This window comes from Pectinophora gossypiella, chromosome 8, assembly GCF_024362695.1.
Source record: "Pectinophora gossypiella chromosome 8, ilPecGoss1.1, whole genome shotgun sequence".
In the NCBI taxonomy this organism is placed as follows: Eukaryota; Metazoa; Arthropoda; class Insecta; order Lepidoptera; family Gelechiidae; genus Pectinophora; species Pectinophora gossypiella.
Genome location: NC_065411.1, coordinates 742,731 through 765,039, shown reverse-complemented (window position 1 = coordinate 765,039; position 22,309 = coordinate 742,731). Strand labels below are relative to the sequence as shown.

Here is a 22,309-nt window from a genome sequence, read left to right as displayed (position 1 = left end):
CACATCGACGGGGTTTCTGTAAACAATATTAGTTATGCTGACGACATGGTGCTGTTGAGCCCCTCGATTGGTGCATTGCAGCGACTGCTACACATCTGCGAGGCGTACGCGGAATCCCACGGGCTCAGATATAATGTTAGCAAAAGTGAATTTCTAATATTCAAAGCTGGGTCTAAAACTTATTCCACACCGCCAGTCACCTTATGCGGTACAGAGATGAAGAAAGTGGATATGTTTAAATATCTGGGGCATTGGGTGACCGATACGTTGAGCGATAATGTGGATATTGAACGGGAGCGCAGGGCGCTGGCTGTGCGATGCAATATGTTGGCTCGCAGATTTGCACGTTGTACTAAACAGGTTAAGGTGACGCTTTTTAAAGCGTACTGCCAGTCCTTCTACACGTGCAGTCTGTGGACTGAATATACGCGGAGTTCATACAGCGCCTTGAGAGTTCAATACAATAACGCGTTCAGGGTGCTGTTTGGGCTGCCGCGTTTTTGCAGTGCGTCAAAAATGTTTGCCGATCACAATACAGATTGTTTCTTTGCAATTATTAGGAAGAGGTGTGCATCGCTATTGAGGCGCTTACGTTCCAGCTCAAACGGCATTCTGAGCGTGTTGACTGATAGGTGGGACTCCCCACTGCTGGGCCACTGGATGCGCTTACATACTGAAGTGGACTTGCAGATACCGGTGACCAGGCGGTGGGAACCTGCTTATTAGTAATGTGTTGTGTTAATGTGTACGTTTTCTTGTTGTTTATAATTGTCGAGCCGTGTCGTGTGTAAATGTTATTTTATTTTTATCGTTATATTACTAACACTAGATTAAGTTGTTTATTGCTTGTTACTAACCACTATGGAACATGTCCGAAATAAACTCTTTTTATTTTTTATTTATTTTTATTATATAATGATATAAGAGGTAGGTAGTTATAATTATTTTATTTCACGTGCGATCCATACGGTGTCTGGAACACTAATGAGATTGCGGCGACGGTGGCGCCGGCGGGCCCCGCGCAAACTAAATTTACCGCCAATAATTCGGAAAATTGGTGGGCGCTGATACTGTGTTGCCAGGCTTAATGAAGTTTAGTTAATAAACTTCCTAGGTGCCCCGGCGACGTAGAGCCACACGATAATATACGTAAGTATACACTATGGAGAGGCAAAATTACGGAAGCGGCGTTTTTTTATCTTTGATTTGACTGTTATTAGTTTTTCAATTAGCGGTCCACTTCTTTAAGTACAGGTATGAAGTATAATAAAATAATTATTAAAATAGAGCGACAAAACAATTATATCTGAAAGTAGAAAATCTTAAAAAAGATACAAAAGGAACTTGAAGGATTACCTACTATTTGAGTCTGGCTTGAGTTTCATTAGTCGTATTTGTATGCATTTACTTATTTATTTAGGTATATGTATTGAACATAATGTGTATATTTATAAACCAATATTGAAAGTATATAATATGTTTATACAGGGTGTCCCGTAAAGAGCACGACAGACTGAAATGTAAGGAAGATTGAGGTGTGCCCTACTCGATAAAAAAAAATGACCTCAGTAAAAGTGTCACCGTTTTCGAGATATTCCCGACTTTTTATTTTTTTCGACAAATTCCGCTTTTGGTCAGTTTTTTTGTTGCTGTGTGTACAAAAAAGCAGATAACTCTGTAATTTATTTTTGTAAATATTCTAGAATAGTTGAAGAAATAGGAGCCCTAAACCCACAGTCACGCATTCGTGTAGTAAAACAGTTAGGCCTCTGCGCAAACTGCTTAGGTTCTAACCACATACTGCCAAACTGCAAAGCCACACACTGTCGAACCTGTAAAGGAAAACATCATACTTTACTACACATAACTCAAACAAACAATACTCCACAGTTATCAACTTTAAACCCAGAGCCTATAAAAGCTCATATCGAAGGCAATTCAAGCCAGTCTGTTAATTTATTTACCAATCAACAAGTAACAAATACTATGTTGAATCCTAATGACGCGAAACTAACGTCACATAAAAATGTTGTTCTGTCGACCGCACAGATCAATGTAGTGGATAACAATAACCAATTGCATACGATGCGAGCTTTGTTAGACTCAGGCTCACAGTCGAATTATATAACCGAAAACGCCTATACCAAATTGAACTTACCTACTCAACAAGTAAATATGGAGGTTATTGGCTTCAACGAAAATGTAACCAAAATTAATCAATTGTGTAACCTAACACTACATTCGATGGACAATACCTATACAACCGATTTGTCTTGCTTTATTGTCCCTAACATTTGTAGCTTACCTTCATACTTACCAAGTGCTCAGCACCTAAATATACCAAAACGTTTCAACCTAGCCGACGTTTCATTTTATGACGGAGGTGAAATTGATATTATAATTGGATGCGAATTATTTTACAAACTTCTATGTATCGGGCAACACCGTCTGGGCGAGGGGTTACCGATACTGCAAAGAACCCGATTAGGATGGGTGGTTTCAGGGTGCCTTTCTGTATTGAAACAACCATCTCAAGTGAGGTGTAATTTTGTTATGAATTCAAACAATATTCTGAACGAAAGTGACTGTTTTCATGGAAAGAAATTACCACATGATCCAGTGTGAGAAAAGTTTTGCTACACACACAAGAACGTCTGATGGTAATTTCGTCGTTTCACTACCATTGCAGGAACCAGTCACATCTCTTGGTTTATCTAGACCAATCGTATATAAAAGATTTAAAACACTTGAATCTAAATTTGAAAAGGAACCAATGTTTAAACAAAAGTATGTTGAATTCATGAAAGAATTTGAGTCGTCAGGGCATATGATGGAGAAACCCACTTCTGAGCCCTGCAATTACTTACCACACCACGCAGTTCTGAACCCCCAAAAAACGACTACACCCCTACGAGTAGTCATAGACGCATCTTTTAAAACCAAATATATCCAATTATTATCCATATTATTTACCTATTTCTTCAATAGTAGATCTACCATATTTAAATACTATTTTGCTAAATATCATTAAGTATCTTTGAAAAAAAAAACATTATTCTTATTATTTTTTTGTACAAAAATTATTTACCTCAACTTTGGCATTCGGTGGTGAAAAAAAAATGTACTGGACTGTCACTGCACATTTTACAGATAAATTACTTATTTAATAAGGATTTCAGAAAGGTATAATACTGGCCATATTTTTGTAGAAAAAGAAAAGAAATTGCCAGTATTGTGCAAAAGGGGCTAATTCATATTAAATTTGAATAATAAATAAAATACACATGTTTGAGTAAAAAAATCATTTTTTAATATTTAGTCAATGAATACATCTAGTATGTGCTCGAATTGCCGGCCTTCTTGTGCGATACACGCGCGGCACCTCTTAATGAAAGCCCTTTTTAACCGTCTTAAGCTTAATTCTGATATTTTTTGGGCTGCTGTATTAATTTGTTGTCGCAGGTGTTCTTCACTCTGAATAGCTTCTTTATACACCTTGTCCTTCATGCAGCCCCAATAAAAGAAATCCAATGGATTTAGATCGGGGGATCGAGCAGGCCAATTGATTGTGCCTCCTCGTCCGATCCATCGACGAGGGAATGTAGAGTTTAAATGGTCCCTTACTTGACGGCCGTAGTGCGCGGGGCACCCGTCGTGTTGCAGCCACATTGCACGCCGCTCCGCCAGTGGAATATCCTCAAGTAAAATCGGCATCTGATTTTGAAGAAACTCCAAGTAGTTATTGGCATTGAGAGTGGGTGGCAGTTCGACCGGTCCTAGTATTTGGCCATTGTAGATACCGGTTCACAAATTTATTTTGTATTGGTATTGAGATCGATCTTCCCGCATCTCATGTGGATTGGATATCTGCCAGCTATGCAGATTGTGTAAATTTAAATAGCCATCGCGCTTGCATGATGACTCATCGCTCCACAAGATTTTATTAAAAAAATTGGGATCCGATTGATGTCGTCTCAGCATTTCTCGGCAAAAGTTAACTCGTGCCGGGTAATCCCGTGGCTGCAAACTTTGGACTCGTTGAATGTGGTATGGGTGATACGAATGACGTTGCAAAATTCTGTGAGCCGTAGATTTTGGAACCCCGGTACGTCGTTCGATCATCCGCACTGAAGTTGAAGGGTCTTCTTCAACTTCGTCCAATACAATATCTTCCTCTGCCGTTTGTGGTCGTCCTTCGCTCGTACGCTGCCCAGGTACACGCCCGTCAGAAATGGCTCTATGGGTTCGCGTAAAAACCTCATGACCTGGATGCCGGCGGTTAGGGTATCGCTCAGCATAAAGTCTCGCAGCAGCTCTGGCGTTACAGCGAACTTCGCCATAAATAAGATGCATATCTGCATACTCATGCGACGTGTACGTGGACGCCGCCGCCGCCATTATTTAAAGTTCAAGCGAACTAGCACAGTCAGTCACAGTTCAATTCACAACACAAAGTTCACAGATAACTAAGTCCAAATCGTTAGGCAAATCAGAGTCCGAGTTCCAAGCAAAAAACGTAGTACGATAGCAAAACAACAGCGGTAACAGAGCGACGACGTGTGCGCAGGAGAGCGTTAAGGATCGTACTGGCTGCCCCGGCTGGCGGCTGGCAGGCAGAGGAAGGGGCAGGAAAGTGACAAAGACAGACGCATCCTTTTGCTATCGTAAGAGCGAGATAGCAAACAGGATAGATAAGCACAATAGCAACGGCTGTAGATATGACAATAGAAAACCGGTCGGTATCATAAAAAAAGGCCAGAGCAGGTACTACCCGGTCAAGCTAACTGTAGACCTGAGTGTGAACGTGGTCGTTTCATGTTATTGTTATCATCAATTTAGCATGGCCAGGGATGGGTAAAAATGTGTAATTTAAACTTAAATTAATAAATCGGATTTAATAACAATCAGCCCCTTTGGCATAAAACTGGCAATCTCTTTTTTTTCTTCAAAAATATGGCCGATATTATACCTTTCTGAAATCCTTATTAAATAAGTAATTTATCTGTAAAATGTGCAGTGACAGTCCAGTACATTTTTTTTTCACCACCGAATGCCAAAGTTGAGGTAAATAATTTTTGTACAAAAAAATAATAAGAATAATGTTTTTTTTTTCAAAGATACTTAATGATATTTAGCAAAATAGTATTTAAATATGGTAGATCTACTATTCTAGAATATTTACAAAAATAAATTACAGAGTTATCTGATTTTTTGTACACACAGCAACAAAAAAACTGACCAAAAGCGGAATTTGTCGAAAAAAATAAAAAGTCGGGAATATCTCGAAAACGGTGACACTTTTACTGAGGTCATTTTTTTTTATCGAGTAGGGCACACCTCAATCTTCCTTACATTTCAGTCTGTCGTGCTCTTTACGGGACACCCTGTATATTTATGGAATATATATTATAAGTAAGTATATAATTTCATTAAATTTGGTTTGTAGGTTTAGGTTTCTATTTTGTTTTATATTAGAATAAGTAATTTCTAAATAATTTGTACGCGTATGGATGTCTATCTATATAATATTATATGTTGAATAATATATCTCTCTCATCACGTAGGTCAGCTGGAAGAAATCTCTTTGCATAGAGATAAGCTTACCTGTACTATCTGTTTTCTTCGTATGTTCCTTGTGTCTGTTTTGTTGTGTACAGATAAATATTTACGGCCTCCGTGGTTCAGTTGTTGAGCGTTGGGCGCACAATCCGGAGGCCCCGGGTTCGAATCCCGGTGGGGACATAACACAAAAATCACTTTGTGATCCCTAGTTTGGTTAGGACATTACAGGCTGATCATCTGATTGTACGAAAGTAAGATGATCCGTGCTTCGGAAGGCACGTTAAGCCGTTGGTCCCGGTTACTACTTCCTGATGTGAGTAATCGTTTACATGAACCATGTCAGGGGCAGATGAAGTGAGTATATACTAAGTATATATAGGGATACAGGCATGATTCAATGTATATTTTAGTCTAATTTAACAGACAAGAAAAACATAATTTATTTGCAATACAATATAATTTTATGTATACAATTTAGGTAAGTGTGAGTATACTATTATAATTATCACAACTTCATCTTCTGGTCCACCACCCCGCGATGAAAGGTAAAGATTCGATGAGGAACTCCGATTTTCTATAAAAAAAATATTTTTGATGTCTGAAAGGGTAACATATAAACGTAACAGAATATTATATCAGGGGGTAAATTGGCCACATCGGAGCAATTCATCACAGAAAGCAATATTGCTATTTGACATTTGTTTGCGCTGCACGCTTTGGTATATCCTTATAGACATGTATTTGTAAAAACAAGCAGTCTATGCTGCGCGAGCAACTTCGTTGGGTGTCGCAATTGAATGTAGTTGTCTTTAGTATAAGATGTACTAGTATAATAATATGTGGGATTAATGTCGGGACAAACCCTTTTAGGGTTTTCCGATGTTAACTATTTAAAATGTAACATAAAATTGTAACTATGATAAATAAATAAAATAAAATAAATAAAAACTTACGCACATATGCGCAAATGTCATACTGCAATATTGCTTTTTAGAGGAGCTCGGTGGCGCAGCGGTAAACGCGCTCGGTCTGCGATTGTTGAAGTTAAGCAACTTTCGCAAAGGCCGGTCATAGGATACCACAAAAAAAAGTTTTCATCTCGAGCTCCTCCGTGCTTCGGAAGGCACGTTAAGCCGTTGGTCGCGGCTGCTTTAGCAGTCGTTAATAACCATCAATCTGCAGTGGGCCCTCGTGATGGTTTAAGGCCCGATCTCCCTATCCATCCATAGGGAAGGCCCGTGCCCCAGCAGTGGGGACGTTAATGGGCTGATGATGATGATGATCTTTTGATAAATATGAACTTATTGCAGATGTGCCGCAAATTGCATTAACTGCTGGGTCCGTTTCTATAGGTAATATATTACATTAACAGCCTGCTTACCCTTCTAACCTGAAGATTTCTGCTGCCTGTCTGAGGCCGCGTTCAGGGACGCGCGGAGCGGGCTGCGGGAAAAACAAAAGTATGACAATGTACTGAGTGTTCACGGAGAAGCGTTTTCGCAGGCGTTTGTTGGAATTGTAGCGTCGCCGCGGGAAGCGGGGCGGGCGAGGGACGTGGTAGGCGCCACGACCGTCTGTCACTGAATTTGGCGCGCCTCTTGTCGCGTCGCACACTGCGCCGCGTAACACGTCTCGTGACACACCGCGTTTACTGAACGCAACCTGACCTTCCAACCCGCGAAGGGAAAACTATCTCAATACAGGTTAGGTCACAAACCTCCCAAATGCATTTCTCGGGAATGTGGCTTAATTAAGTACCAAACTAGGGATCACAAAGTGATTTTTGTGATATGTCCTCACCGAGATTCGAACCCGGGACCTCCGGATCGTGAGCCCAACGCTCAACCACTGGATCGTTATGAAAAATATAATAAAAAGTAAATTTAAAAAAAAGCGTGTTTACCTTTGTCGCTAATTTTCGTGCAGTTATGGACGGCCGGGAAATGGTTGTCCATGTCTGAATTCCGGAGCCCTTTCATAACTGAAGGTGCCTTCATCGATCTCTGATCACTTTCCTGCAATAGTTACACCCGTATTCAAAGATGTTAACTCCAACTTTCCTCGACTCCGGCGATCTCAAGGTCTTCTCCGAACTCGGCTCAATATCTGTATTCTCAGGCGGCGCCTCAGCCTTATCTCGAGTTTTATCCAGTAAACCATGACGTCATTAATTTCGTATTATTTTGTTGGCAGTATGTAATGTTCGACTCCAGTGAGTAACGACCTCCGTAGTCCAGTGGTTGAGCGTTGGACTCACGATCCGGAGGTCCTGATATCGATTCCCGGTGGGGACATATCACAAAAATTACTTTGTGGTCCCTAGTTTGGTTAGGACATTGCAGGCCGATCACCTGATTGACCGAAAGTAAGATGATCCGTGCTTCGGAAGGCACGTTAAGCCGTTGGTTCCGGTTACTACTTACTGATATAAGTAGTCATTACATGAGCCATTTCAGGGGCCTTTGGTGGCTCAATAGTAACCCTCACAACCTACACGATAGAAGAAGAAGAAGTGAGTAAAGTCCTCAAGTCGAGGACGTAAATGTCTAATTATAAGGAAGAATAGTCGAAGCAACATTTTATGTAAAACTGTGACTTGCAATAAATTATGATTATGATTACAATACTGGTGATAGTATATTAATAACACAACTTGTGATCCCAGCGCACCAGAGCTCGGTAAAGCGTGACTTTGGTTGTCAGTGGATTTTTGTGGTTTCTGCATACCCCGATCGGAAATAGCCGTGATGTTATGTATGTCAACCATACATTATTTAATTCCCCCACACGTTTAAAGTTAACCCTTTCATGGACAGAGATCATGGGTCATTGATGGTTCATAATAGGTAATATGACACCTTGGGATCGGAACGTCATTAGACGTTCTGTCCTTGAAAGTGTTAACAGCTGTCAATAACCCGTTTCTTTCCTTTTCGACGGGCACTAGTGTGTTTAATAATACTCAAATATCGTGTCTCAAACAATGGACGTTATATATAAGCCCTTACTATTTACGGGTTCCGATAAGAAGTAAATCGGACTTCGCAATAAAAGTGCTAAACTTGGGATATTATGGGATAACGTGCCGTAATGTTTGATATTTATTTGTTATTACTATCAAAACTAGATCCCCAATTTACGATGTCGATATTAGTGACAATACATGTTGGTCGATTGCTTGAACTCACTTGGTCTTGGAATAATACAATTTTACTCTCATGCAGTGACTTTTTTTGACGTGTTTTATTGTAGATTTGCCGCAGATGGCATTAACTACAAATGGGGAGCGCTGAGTGCTCTAGATCGGTACAAAATTTAAGACAACAGGATGCCCAGTCGGCTGCGAACCTCATCTCAGGGCAAGACAAAATGGCTATAACAAATTCTTCTCGTTAGGCGAATCCTTTATCTACTTTGAGATTTATTCCACAAACTTTCTCCAGTGGTTACTTACTGTACAGTCTACCTTAAGACCCGCTTCCACATCACCTTCAAATGCGAGGTTTTCCTCACAGGTCAAGGATTTCACCTCACGTTCTGGAGATACCTGGAGGCGGAGACTCCCAACTGTCGACTTTACATTCGGTGGTTGGAAACTGATTAATGGCGCTGACATCTGAAAAGGTACAGCGAGTTATCTTGATATTAGTTGCCACTACATTCAAGGAATATACTTATACTACGTGACTCATTTTTTACACTTTCTAAATCCGTTCCACGAAAACGATGGCGCGACGACCTCGATCGCCTCCTGGAGCGGTGGCACAAATACGGCTGTTTCTAGCCATGGAGGAGTGAAAGAAAAGGAGAGATGCCTTTGTCCTGCAGTGGGACAGAGATGGCTGATAATATATGTAGCTCCCCTCCTTGGTACCACCCGTAGTAAATTCCAAGACTATCATACAAGCTGACGTCACGGCGCCATATCTGAATAAGTATAGTTCGAAAAAGTACAAAGTTTTCCTAGACGATTTGACTACGTGATGAAAAACTAAGAATGAGTAATCAAGCGTGGATGGACGTATTCCAGGGAGGTGTCAAGTTTCTCGCAAGAGTACTCAAACGATTAACAAATACTTTTACCAATGTTCTGCGGACTTCGCTCCTCACCTGCCTGTAATTTCCCTCCTGGTTCTCATTGGCTAATGGCTCTGAGCAACGATTGACCACAGGGATGCTGCAGTCGTATTCTGGGAGGTGGTTCTTGACTTCCACCTCCATGTCGCTGCCATGAGTGTAGTGGCTGGCTCGGTACTGAGCTCGGGTGTGGTCTCCTTGAGCCCTGGACAGACCGGCTTCCGAATGAGAGTTTACGTTTGTCGGCTGCAAGAGATAAACAGATCCGATGTAATGAAGCAGGCCTTAAAAAACAAAAAAAAAACATGGCAATAAAACGACGTCATGCGAAATTATTCTCTAATGATCCTGGATTTTTTATAAGGCTAGTACATGAAGCTGCAGCAGAAAAATGAAATGAGCTCTTCGAACAGAGTTCTGAAAATGTGGTCACCCAAAGTGCTTTAAATTAGAATTTAAGTATATACTCCACAGAAAAGCCAGGATTGCATGAACAAGTGAAAGCATTTTGTAGAACACGTAGTCAAAGAAGACAGAGAGAAAGACTCAAAATCTATAGTTTCACTTACTCCACTGCCGTGGCTGCTGTCGAGGTCGTATACCAGAGTCCGCAATTCATTCTCTAAATCTGCAGCAGTGGGCGTAAAGTCCAGCACCAGTTGCTGCCCCCGTGGTTCACCGCAAGCCTGGTCTATGTAGATCGACGGGCCTGATATAGTCTAACAAACAGTGCCAAATGATATTAATACAAGGGCATGCAGCTGGAAAATTGGGGAATAGCATGACAGCAGCTGTCGATCGACAAGGATCACATTTCCAGCGAGGTGCCAATTTGTCTCGCACGAGCAGCATAACGATTAACACATAAGACTCTTACTAAAGCTCTGTGGACTTTGCACCTCACCTGTCCGTGAGTTTCCTCCTGGTTCCCATTAGTAAATGACTCTGAGCAACGGTTGACCACAGGGATGCTTCCATCGTATTCTGGGAGGTGGTTCTTGACTTCCACCTCCATGTCGCTGCCATGGGCGTAGTGGCTGGCTCGGTACTGAGCTCGGCTGTGGTCTCTTTGAGCCCTGGACAGACCGGCTTCCGAATCCGACGTTACGTTTGTCGACTGTAAGAAATGGGTCCCGTCTAATGAAGCAGCCCTTAGAAAACATAAAAAAACATGTCAATGAAAGGACGTGAAACGCGAAATCGTTCTCTAATAATCTCGGGTTTTTTCAAGTCAGTAGATGAAGCACCAGCAGCAAAATTAAAAGAGGTCCTTGAAGAAAGTTCTGGAAACGTGGTCAACCAAAGTGCTTTAGATTATGATTTTGGGATACACTCCAGATAATAGCCAGAATTGCATGAACAAGAGAAAGCATTTGTAGAACATGTGGTCATGGAGAAAGATAAGAAGACTCCGCATGTATAGTTTCACTTACTCCACTGCCGTGGCTGCTCTCGAGGTCGCATACCAGGTTCCGCAATTCGATTTCTAAGTCTGCAGCAGTGGGCGCAAAGTCCAGTACCAGTTGCTGCCCCTGTGGTTCACCGCATGCCTGGTCTATGTAGATCGATGGGCCTGATAAGGTCTAAAAAACAGTGCCAAATGATTTAATATACGAGCATGAGCTGGACAACTGTGGAGAGTGGGATGACGGATCTTGCGATACTTGGAAGTTGGTAAAATAAGGGCGAAAGTAATCGAGTCGTTAGGATCGTATATTATTATGATCGTCTTTCGGCGCTAGTAGTTGAAATGTATTGTTAAGGAGAGACGCAAATTGCACCTATAATTGTCCATGATGTTGCAGTTGGTAGAACGCAGGCGTAAGGCTCTCACTTTGAGGTCGTAGATTCGAATCCAGCACATACCTAAACCAATGATTGTCGGATTTGTTTTCGAATTTATGTTTGGATCATAATGATAATCACGTTCTCAGCGGTGAAGGAAAACATCTTGAGGAAACCCACATTCCTAAGAAAAGCATTTTCGGAGGTATGTGACCTTCCGGGTTGGAAGCTCAGAGGCAGTCGCTTCTGTAAACCGGACCTGTCAAATCTTCAGGATAGGTAAAGGGATAATGCTTGGGGGATGATTGCAGTGATTTTTTAGGATGTATTCGGGATACAGGGTTTCCCTAGTGCGGGGTCCGCCAGTAATGTATACATGTTTAAGTTTTTGATAAATAAACATATTCTATTCTATTCTATCAGGTCTATGTTTTTTCTTTACTCCCAGTCAAGCAATAATTAATTAATTTTTGATTAACTAATAGCTTACACTGTCTGTGATGTGTAGATTTCTCATCGGATGAGCTGTAGTGTCTAATTCCTCATCGGAGTGCAGTAGGTCCACAGCATTTTGGTCGAGCTCTTCGACGTCTATGAACTCCATGTGAGAGGAGGATAGCATCTGTTTGTGAATTAAAATGATTAAAAATATATCATCTACTGCGAAGGATGCACACAAGACATAATAGCCAGAATTGCAATAGCCAAACAAGCATTTAACAGGAAAAAATACATTTTGAAAACCAAAAACATATCATTAAAAATAAGGAAACGGTTTATTAAATCATATATTTGGAGCATTGCACTCTATGGAAGTGAAACGTGGACTATGACACAGAGAGACAGAGAGAGATTGGAAGCGTTTGAGATGTGGTGTTGGCGAAGGATGGAGGGTATAAGCTGGACTGAAATGGTGTCAAATGAAAAAGTGCTGGAAAGAGTTGAAGAAAAGAGAACCATATTGAAGACTATAGAGAACCGGAGAGGAAATATGATTGGCCACCTGATACGACACGATTCATTTATAACAAACATTATAGAAGGAAAAATTGAAGGGAAGAGAGGAAGGGGTAGACCTAGGATAACATTTATGAAACAAATAAAAGAGAAGGTGCAGGTCGTGTCGTATCGGGAGGTGAAGGTTTTGGCGGGAAGAAGAGAGGAATGGCGGTTACTCCACCGACAAGAGCGCAGCTCTTAAATAGAGAGAGAGAGACTGCGAAGGATGGACTTTTCACTTCTGTAGTGTGGATTGTGTGGTCCATGATCGACGTTATCAATCCTGGTGTCACAGATACTATTGAGACGCTAAAGGCCCCTGACGTGGATCATGTAACGACTACATCCTTCCTTAAGTAAATAGTAGTACGTAGTAGAGCCATGCCTTTTACACGGTTACTTTTACTCGGTACGCCTTGAGGAGTGTCACTAAGAATACTCTCAGAACGCAACACTGCCATGAGATTGTCGCGCTGCGTCTCCGAGGCTAAGGGTGATATTAATACACTAATCTCAGTTTCGAGACTGCCCTCAAGATCACGTCAACGTGACAGTTCTTATAAAAACAGAGACTTGAGCATGATCTTGAGGGCAGTCTCAGCTGAGGTTAGTTTAATAATACCACCCTAAGTATTAACGAGTGTCAATGACCTTGTAGCACGAGATGGAGTCATTGTCGCTGATGCTAGGCGGGGGCATGCCGGCCCAGCACTGGCAGCACGACATGGACAGCAGGAACGTCAGCCAGTCGGACACCGTCTGCAGCAGAAAGATTAGTGTCAAATTGGAAAAAAGGTCAGGTCATTATAAAGATTAGTGATTATTACGAAGATATGAATGCATGGGATTAACTGTCTGGGAGCTGATATTAGTCAGCCAAATTGCATAACAATATTTTATGTTTTTTTTAAAGAATGTCTAGGGCTTTATGCCGAGGTTTTTCTTGCAGTTTCTTTTCCCAGGCTATACCTACAGCTTGTGAGAAGCTGCAGTAGTTTTAGGCGGATGAAACGTTCATTAAGTATGTAAATAATTGACCATTCAAAATAACTGAATAAAGATATTTTTTAAATTGAATCACTTTTTTTCTGTGTGATTATCTCATTGATGCAAAGGCCTCCCTTTTGAGCGTAATCCGTCTCATTCGGGACCAGGGGAGGTTAAAAGCACCACATGATACGTAAACAATTCATTGAAAAAGCAATGTTGCTATTTGACAGTAAGTGCGCAATGTCAACAAATGTCAAATAGCAATATTGTTTTTATATGAATAATTGCTTTTGTGTACACTTTTTAAGTCACCTCTCCCTCACTCCCTCTGGGTTTTACATTAAGTCTTAAAAAGGTCATGAACCGCTAAGGACAATCCGAAAAGCGCGCGCGATCTATTCGTTTTGCTCTAACTTACGCGTTAGGCGGTTTGCGGTAAGAAAGAATGATATTTTTGTACGCAGTGACCGAGGTGGCCTTTTGGCTTTTGGCTAGGCTATTTTGGATTAAAGATAACTGGCTCTAAAATGCACTACTAGCCGGACGAATAAGAAGCATTGAAGGCACGAAACAAAGCTCAAACGTCGCGCTGAAGTGGGATAATACTGTTGAATATTGAAAACTAGAACGCAATTTAATCCCCCAACAAAACGGCCTCAGTAGTCTAGTGGTTTGCGTGTTCAGCTCACGATCAGGAGGTCCTGGGTTCAAATCTCGGTAAAGACATATCACAAAAATCATTTTGTGATCCTCGATTTGTATAGGACGTTACAGGCTGATCACCTGATTGTCCGAAAGTAAGAAGATCCGTGTTTCAAGTCGTTGGTCCCGGTTACTACTTACTGATGTAAGAAAGTAGTCGTTACATAAGCCATGTCAGGGGCCATTGGCGGCTCAATAGTAACCCTGACACCAGGGTTGATTGGGTTGGTAATCCACCTTACAACCCACACGATAGAAGAAGATCACGATAGGCGTAAGTTTATGTTTGCATGTGTGTGTGAGTAGGACGCAAAACTTAATCCTCACCTGCGCCCATCTCCACAACGCTAGGATTTTAGCGACAATCGGATGGAGAGTGTAACAGCTCACAGTAAACATTGATTCGGTTTGTGATCCCACATTATCATTGAACACAAAAATTTAACGCAGAAATATTGGCCTGCTGCCCACGAATGCTATGAACAAGTATCACAAAGTTTCATGTCAATTCCCATAGCCATAGCCAACCATGATAACAACGATCTGGCATTTGGCTGTCATGAAAAATGTACAAAAAGCAAGGAAAGAAAATTTTCCATGTAGCTCTATGCTTACCATAGATATTAGAAAGCGGCTCGAAAGCAGTTTTTGTGAGTTTGTTTGTAAACCGATCTATAAATGTAGTATATTTATACGTAGTATATATTAGTATTCTACTTACTTACATCAGTAGGTTACTACTTACTGATGTAAGTAAGTAGTCGTTCCATGAGCCATGTCAGGGCCTTTGGCGGCTCAATAGTAACACTGACACCAGGGTTGATGAGGTTAGTAATCACTCTGCGTCGAGCGGCCGTTCCGAACGGTCGTTTGTTCAGAGGTCCTGCGCTGCGTCCCGCAGCCCCCCGCGCTGCGCCCCGCAGCCCCCCGCCGCGCGCCCCGCGCCCCGTGCCGCCATTGTCTGCCGGCTACCTGCTGGCGTGACCCTGCCGCCATTCATTGAGTCAACAATAGTTCTTCTCAGAACTTGCTGGCTTATCTAAATTTCAAGGATAAAATAACGACTGTTATTTTACAGTTGCATCGATTTTAACTAAAACCACAGTTTCGTGGTCCTCAGTGGATACCTTGCGGTGTTAACTAAGCTGAGTGGGACGTGGCCCTGGGGCGTCCGCTTGCCTCACTTTGAGGCAGGCATATTACCCGGACGGGGCTAGAACCACCGGCCTTGGGGTCTACCCTAGTCGACCCTAGCTGTCACCCGGGGTAGAGTGACCAATCTCTACCCCTTATTCTTTTCTCTTCGTGTTTCGGGGTGTAAAAACCCTCCGCACTTAGAGCATAGGAACCCTCTTGCACAATAAGATCGGCAAAGGGATACCAGCTTAGGGCACACCATAAGCACACATCCTCTTTGTTAACCCCAACCAAAGAGGCAAAACTCACTCTCACACACCCTCGAGCAATCCCACTCGAGTTGCGAAAGTTAGTGAGCGATCGCCTCAGAGTTTCTTGTGCCGCTTATTCTCTGAGGAACGCTTTTGCGAAGCGGTGGTAATTATTCTATAGCAGATTGGCCGTCCCGTAAAAATGGCCGACAGCGCCGAGCTGAAGGCCATACTCGGTGACATCATTTTGACGCATATCGCAGCGGATAGCGCGAACTACGCTAAGTTATGCAGATTAATACCGCAAGTTGCAGCGGTAAACTTGCCTTCCGCGCCCCGCGTTGGTAGTCCTCGTGCTGACCGCGCGTCGTCACCCTGTCTCCCCGCAACCTCCGGCCCAGCCGCGTCCCTCACGTCGTATCCCGGCCCCGCCCGGCCTACCGCGTCTGCCCGCCCCGCCGCGTCTCTTGCTTCGTCTCAGTCGCGCGCGTCATCCCCTTCCCCTGCTTCCCTCCTCGCCGGTGACGATGAGGAATCGTGCAATGTCCTTATGGACGTTGCCGAGTCCGATTCGTCGTCGGAGTGTGTGGAGTCGTCTTCTTCGGAGGACATATTCACGCTCGTGGAGGGCCGTAAGGGAAAACGAGCCCGCCGTCACCGCGAATCTGAGCCTGCTAAGGTTCAGAAGACATCCTCGGGAACGTCGATTCCCTCTTCCATCACCGAGGCCCCTAAGGCCCTTTCCAGCCCTTCTAAGGCTGTCAATAGTAAAAGTGCCACCAGCGGCACTGAAGTACCAAAAGGTCCTACCCCTCCGCCCTTGTATATGAGGGAAAAAAATAGGTGGAACGAAGTCTCCCTTCGGGCGAAAGAGGAAAACATCGTCATCACCAGCGCCCGCACGACTCAAGATGGGATCAAAATCCAAGTCCCGTCATCTTCTGAGCATAGAAAGCTCACTACAATTCTGAAAGGTAGAGGAATACAATTCCATACCTACGCCCTCCCGGAGGAACGTATCCTCCGTATCATAATAAAGGGAATCCCTAAGGAGTGGGAAACCACTCTTGTTAAGGAGGACCTTGTTAACAACGGTTTTCCGGTACTCGAGGTGCACCGTATGCATCGCGGTCGTGGCCAGGTCCCGTACGACATGGTCACGGTCATATTAGAAAGGACGGATGAGGGCAAGAAGATCTTCAACCTGAAGACTTGTTGCGGTCTATCTGGCCTCAAAGTCGAAACTCCCCATAAGGGAGGCCCCCCAACACAATGTCATAGATGCCAACTTTACGGACATTCTAGTAGGCATTGCCATGCTAAGCCTAGGTGCGTAAAGTGCCTAGGTGATCACGCTACCTCGGATTGCCTTAGAGGCAAAAACGAGGTGGAACCCCCTAGCTGTGTGCTGTGTGGTCAGCAAGGTCATCCTGCGAACTATCGCGGATGCACCAAGGCTCCACGTACCCACCACAAGGTAGCCCACCGAAGGGCAGCCCGCGCTGCAGCTTCCCAACCCGGTCCCACTAAGGCCCATATGGCCCCTTCCTCGCACTCTACTCGCGATTTCCCGGCTCTGCCACTCACGCAGACCAAACTCGCGCCGCAGCGTCCATCCGCATGGATTCGTCCCCCGGCAATCGTCCGACCCACAAATCCTCCCCGCGCCCAACCTAGTAGCAACTTAGGTATTCCTGCAGCCACTCTTGCGCCTCATTCGGTTCCTGCGATGGCCCCTCAGGCCTCTGCGTTTCCTGTCAACGAGTTTAGGGAATTTAGTATTCTCTTTAAGTCGGTCCTTAGTCGACTCGACAGTTTAGTAGACTCCCTGTCCCAATTTAAAGCGTAATAATGGATTGTACGAATAAAAGTAGAGTCAAACCGCGTTCCCTTACAATAGGTTTTTTCAATGCTGATGGCATCTTAGGTCAACGTGCAGAGATTCACGAGTTTGTAAAACATCATCAGGTAGATATTTTATTAGTGCAGGAATCTTTCCTCAAACCCTCTAATCGCGACCCCAAGATGGCGAATTATAATTTAGTGCGAAACGACAGGATCTTTGCGCCCAAAGGGGGCACTCTCATTTATTATAGAAAGTCACTTCACTGTATACCCATAGACCCGCCTGCCCTCACTGACATTGAGGCTTCGATCTGTCGAGTAGGCATGACAGGACATCAGCCAATCACACTAGTGTCGGCTTATCTATCTCCTAATAACTCTAAGAGGTTACTTAGAAGTGACCTCGAAGCCCTCTTAAATCTCAGTAATTCAGTCATAGTTGCAGGCGATCTTAACGCTAAACATCTTTCTTGGAGTTGCTTAACAACAAACACAAGAGGCAGGGTATTAGAAACTCTAGCCGAGCCCCTCTATTATGATATAATAACACCATTGCAGCCCACTAGATATCCCCCTGACTTGAACCACAGACCAGAAATACTCGACTTGGCGCTCCTAAAGAACATAAACTTACGTTTATGTTCTATAGAAGTACTACACGAGTTACAATCCGACCACCGACCTGTTATATTAAAACTAGGCTCCCGTTTAGACGCCCCTGATAATCCAGCACCCCCTAAGACAGTGCTGGACTGGGAGAAGGTGGCCGAAGGCCTCCAGACTTCCAGTTCAGTATACTTAGATAGTATCCCAGTAGAAATAACCTCCTTAGAGGAGGCCTCGACAGCTATTAACTCCCTCACGGATCACGTGAGGTCGGTTTTGAACGAAAGTTCAAAACAGGTTCCGGAGATGGAAGACCATCGCTGGAAACTGCCTACCGACATCCGTGATCTGCTAACGGAGAAAAACGCAGCCACCCGCGCATATGATTCCAATCGCAACGAGGAATGTCGCCGTCATTTGCGTCTCTTGCAGCATACTGTAAGAAAACGTATAAATGACATGCGACAGAATCGGTGGGATAATCTTTTGAGCGGCATTGAGCCCCACCACCAGGCCATCTGGCAGCTGTCTAGGTCTCTTCAAAAGGATACGGTTGTTCCTACTCCCCCTCTCAATAGGCCTAACCAACCCCCCGCTTTCGACGATGACGAAAAAGCCGAATGCCTTGCCGACAGTCTCGAAGCCCAATGCTCGCCCAGCACTCTCCCTATCGATCGTAGGCACCTCTCGACGGTGAACTGTGAAGTTCAGCGTAGGGCTTCTGTACCTCCCACCGATCCTCCTCTTCCACAGGTAACTGAGGAAGAGGTACTAGGTATTATCAAAAGATTTCATACCCGAAAAGCCCCTGGCTCAGACGGTATCACGAATCGTGTCCTTAAAAACTTCGGTGCTCCCCTCATCTGCTTACTAACGGCAATATTCAACGTCGCCTTGAGCAACTGCGTCTTTCCACAGCAGTGGAAAGAAGCAATTGTAATTGGTATACCAAAGCCTGGGAAACCTAAAAACGAACCTTCGAGTTACCGCCCCATAAGTCTCCTCAATTCCATGGGGAAGGTTTATGAGCGGCTCATATTTGCTAGATTACGGGACTACGCCGAATCCAATAGTCTTATTCCACCAGAGCAGTTTGGTTTTAGAACCAAACACTCCTGCGTTCAACAAGTGCACCGTATTGTTGAACATATATCTAGTAGATTAAACTTAAAAAAACCTGTCGCTACGGGAGCGCTCTTCTTCGATGTGGCGAAAGCGTTCGACAAAGTCTGGCACAACGGCTTGATCTACAAGCTTTATTCACTGGGAGTGCCAGACCGTCTCGTGCACATCATACGAGACTTCCTCTCAAATCGAACCTTTCGCTACCGCGTGGAGGGGACGCTCTCGTCACCGCACCCGATACATGCCGGAGTCCCACAAGGCTCCGTCCTCTCCCCTTTACTATTTTCATTATATACTAGTGACATTCCCAAATCCCCTAATACCGAATTAGCTTTATTTGCGGATGATACAGCCATCTATTCTTCGTGCCGTGGTCGAGTTGTGATGACCGGAATCCTCCAACGCGCGGCCAATGCCTTGGGCAAGTGGTTTCGCAAATGGAGAATCGAGGTAAACCCGGAGAAAAGTGCAGCGGTGTACTTTTCAAAGGGCTATTATAACACGCCACGGTCACGCCGTCAACTTAAAGTCATCACGATGTTTGGCAAGCCGATCCCTTGGGAGGAGCAAGTCAAATATCTCGGCGTAGTCTTAGATAGACGTCTTACTTTCAAGGCCCATATCAAACGTGTGCGCGATCGCGCCGCGTTTGTAATGGGCCGTCTTCACTGTCTCCTTAACAAGCGAAGTAAATTGTCCCTTAGGAATAAGGTGAAAATCTACACGACTTGCATACGTCCGATCATGACCTACGCAGGGGTAGTTTTCGCTCACGCGAGTCCCTCTCAAATTCACCGTCTACAGGTAATACAAAATCGTTTCATGCGGAAAGCCACGGGAGCTCCGTGGTTCCTTCGCAATGAAAATCTGCACATTGACCTAGGTCTGCCAACCATTGCCCAATGGCTCAAATTAGCTTCCAAACGTTTTTTCGATTCTGCTCCGCACCACCCAAATCCCCTGGTAGTTGCGGCTTCCGAGTACATTCCGCTTAGGGACGGTACTGAAAAGTATCGGCGTCCGAAGGACGTAATATACGATCCCGACGACCCGATCACTCTAGCCATAGAGGCAGCCAATCAGCTCGCGACACCAAACACTTCAGGTCCCCGATACCGACCCCGCCGGCGTGGTCGACGATTTCCCTCATTCAGCGCTTATCGCTATCGACCCACTAGGGTCGATTAATTCTTTCAAATATTTTTCCTCTCAGACGACGCCCTGAGCCGAGGTTCGCGCCCAACTGGGCACCCTCAGGCCTGTTGTCTTAAACGTTGTACCGGGTGAGAGCCTTCAGCGCTCCCCATTTGTCCGGCCAAGTAGTTAATGCCATCTGCGGCAAATCTACAATAAGTCACGTCAAAAAAAAAAAAAAAAAAAAAAAAAAAAAGAGGTTAGTAATTCTGTTTTCGTGTTCCAAGAGTGAATACGCAAAAATAGCTATGATATGTTATACTTAATTAAGAAAATTGTATATTAATTATTAATTTTAAATATGCATAAATAAGTAGTCAACTCTGTCGCATTAGGTTAGCTTGTAAAGATAGTTGTTGTTAGTGAAATTAATAAATAAATAAACCTCACAACCCACACGATAGAAGTTTATGAAATTTCATCATAATGATATACTTGTAGATAGTGGTTTGGTAATAACAATGATTTAATTTGAGAGAGAGAGAGAGAGAGAGAGAGATAAACGTTTATTCAAACAAACAGCACACAAAACGAAAACACATTTACAAATTTACACAAAAGAAAAGATATAAAATTAATGACAAAAGTATAGTGTGAGATAGTGTGCATTTATTTGAAAAGGTAAAACGACTCAGCATATGTAGCCCCAAATGGAAGCAAACGCTGATTTTCAGTCGCACCTACATCATTCGACAAATCCCGGGGAAGCAGATATAGATACAGTTAGATACATAGATATAATAATATGTTGGTTTGAATATGTAAATTTTTAATTTAAACGTACAAATTGGATAAACTAAATATACATAGCTAATTATGATACTTTATTTTATAATATTTCATACTTTTATAGATATGTATTTTTATATCATTTTATTAGTGTTCATGCCACACACAAACCTCATACAGTTTTTGCTTATCCAAAACTAAAAATAAACCAAATGAATTATTTTAATAAATGTTGCACAGTAATTAATGTTTGTAATAAGCAATAAAGGGAAAACCACAAATAAAATATTTGTTTTTGCATGCAATATAACATGTATGTATCAGATATGTAGAACCACAATGTTTGCTGCTTGTTTCCATTAAAGGAATAATTATCTCTCTCTCTCTCCTTGGCATTTATTATTCCCATCTGATGGTGGGGTCTGCCTTCTTCGTACTTCTCTTCCACTTCGCTCTATCGGACGTGTCGTTCTCGGAGACATTGCACATACACAGGTCCTTTTTGACCACATCCGCCCATCTTGTTTTTGGTCGTCCTCTTGGTCTAAGCCCTGGTATGTTTAGATTGGCTGTAACGTTACCCACATAATCTGGAGGTCTTCTTTTTACGTACCCAAACCAACGGAGCCTGCTCTCTTGTAGCTTTTCGGAGATGTCGCGTACGCCGAGACTGCCGCGCACGTATTCGTTACGGATTTTGTCGAGCATCGTCACTCCGCACATTAAAGGAATAATTATGTTGTTAAATAAGTTTGTAAACTAAAAACTCCTTTTTTGCTGTTGGAAAACTGTTTGCTCCATACATCGACAAGGTCGCGATTCGTTAACCAACTGCAAATAAGTTTGTAATTGTTTTTTTTTTCGCTGTTGTAAAACTGTTGGCTCCATACATCGGCTACGAAAAATGCAAAAACATGCTAAAAATTGTCATATCTTTGGATTGCATTGATCTAGAAGCATCATTTTTATACAGCTTCGTAAGACTGCAGACATTTATTTATTATTTATTTATTTATTTAGAAAAAATATACATTGTAACATAACAGAAAAATCCACAGCTGTTACAAAGTTTCTCTTAAAAGTTACTTAACATACATGACACACAAAATAAAATTAAAATAAAAATTATTCCCGAATGGTGCTTACAGGCATCATGCTTTCAAAAGTCTTCTCACATTCTTTCATCAAACATGCTATCGAACTAACAAACAAATCACAATGTGGCGCTGATTCAAGAACGGAGGTGAGCAGCGAGACAGCGCGCGGCACGGGAGATTGCGAGTGCGCCACCGTGTGCGCGGGCGCGG

General features: G+C 43.1%; 1 protein-coding gene across 3 annotated transcripts; it reads right to left on the bottom strand.

Moving 5' to 3' along the window:
* Positions 1 to 6,057: 6,057 nt before the first annotated feature.
* On the bottom strand, positions 6,058 to 21,772 carry LOC126368626 (uncharacterized). Of its 3 annotated transcripts, none has more exons than XM_050012696.1 (11): positions 21,616 to 21,772; positions 13,075 to 13,182; positions 11,915 to 12,046; positions 11,073 to 11,222; positions 10,544 to 10,756; positions 10,209 to 10,358; positions 9,673 to 9,885; positions 9,017 to 9,178; positions 7,466 to 7,577; positions 6,944 to 7,005; positions 6,058 to 6,136 (listed from the first exon to the last, which is right to left on the bottom strand). In XM_050012696.1, the coding sequence occupies exons 2-10, from the start codon at positions 13,147 to 13,149 to the stop codon at positions 6,986 to 6,988; spliced, it is 1,227 nt and encodes a 408-aa protein (XP_049868653.1). In that variant the 5' UTR covers positions 13,150 to 13,182; positions 21,616 to 21,772; the 3' UTR covers positions 6,058 to 6,136; positions 6,944 to 6,985. The 3 variants fall into 3 exon arrangements, with proteins under 3 accessions (XP_049868653.1, XP_049868650.1, XP_049868651.1); XM_050012693.1 differs by lacking the exon at positions 21,616 to 21,772 and adding an exon at positions 14,443 to 14,526; XM_050012694.1 differs by lacking the exon at positions 21,616 to 21,772 and adding an exon at positions 14,443 to 14,526 and having other exon boundaries at positions 9,029 to 9,178.
* Positions 21,773 to 22,309: the final 537 nt, after the last annotated feature.

Coding starts and splice junctions, on each gene's coding strand:
- LOC126368626 (XM_050012693.1), bottom strand. CDS start 14,514: ATGTTTACTGTGAGCTGTTACACTCTCCATCCGATTGTCGCTAAAATC. Junction 11,223..11,914: donor ATCTACACATCACAGACAGT/GTAAGCTATTAG, acceptor ACTGTTTTTTAG/ACCTTATCAGGCCCATCGAT. Junction 9,179..9,672: donor AGGAGGGAAATTACAGGCAG/GTGAGGAGCGAA, acceptor GTACCTTTTCAG/ATGTCAGCGCCATTAATCAG.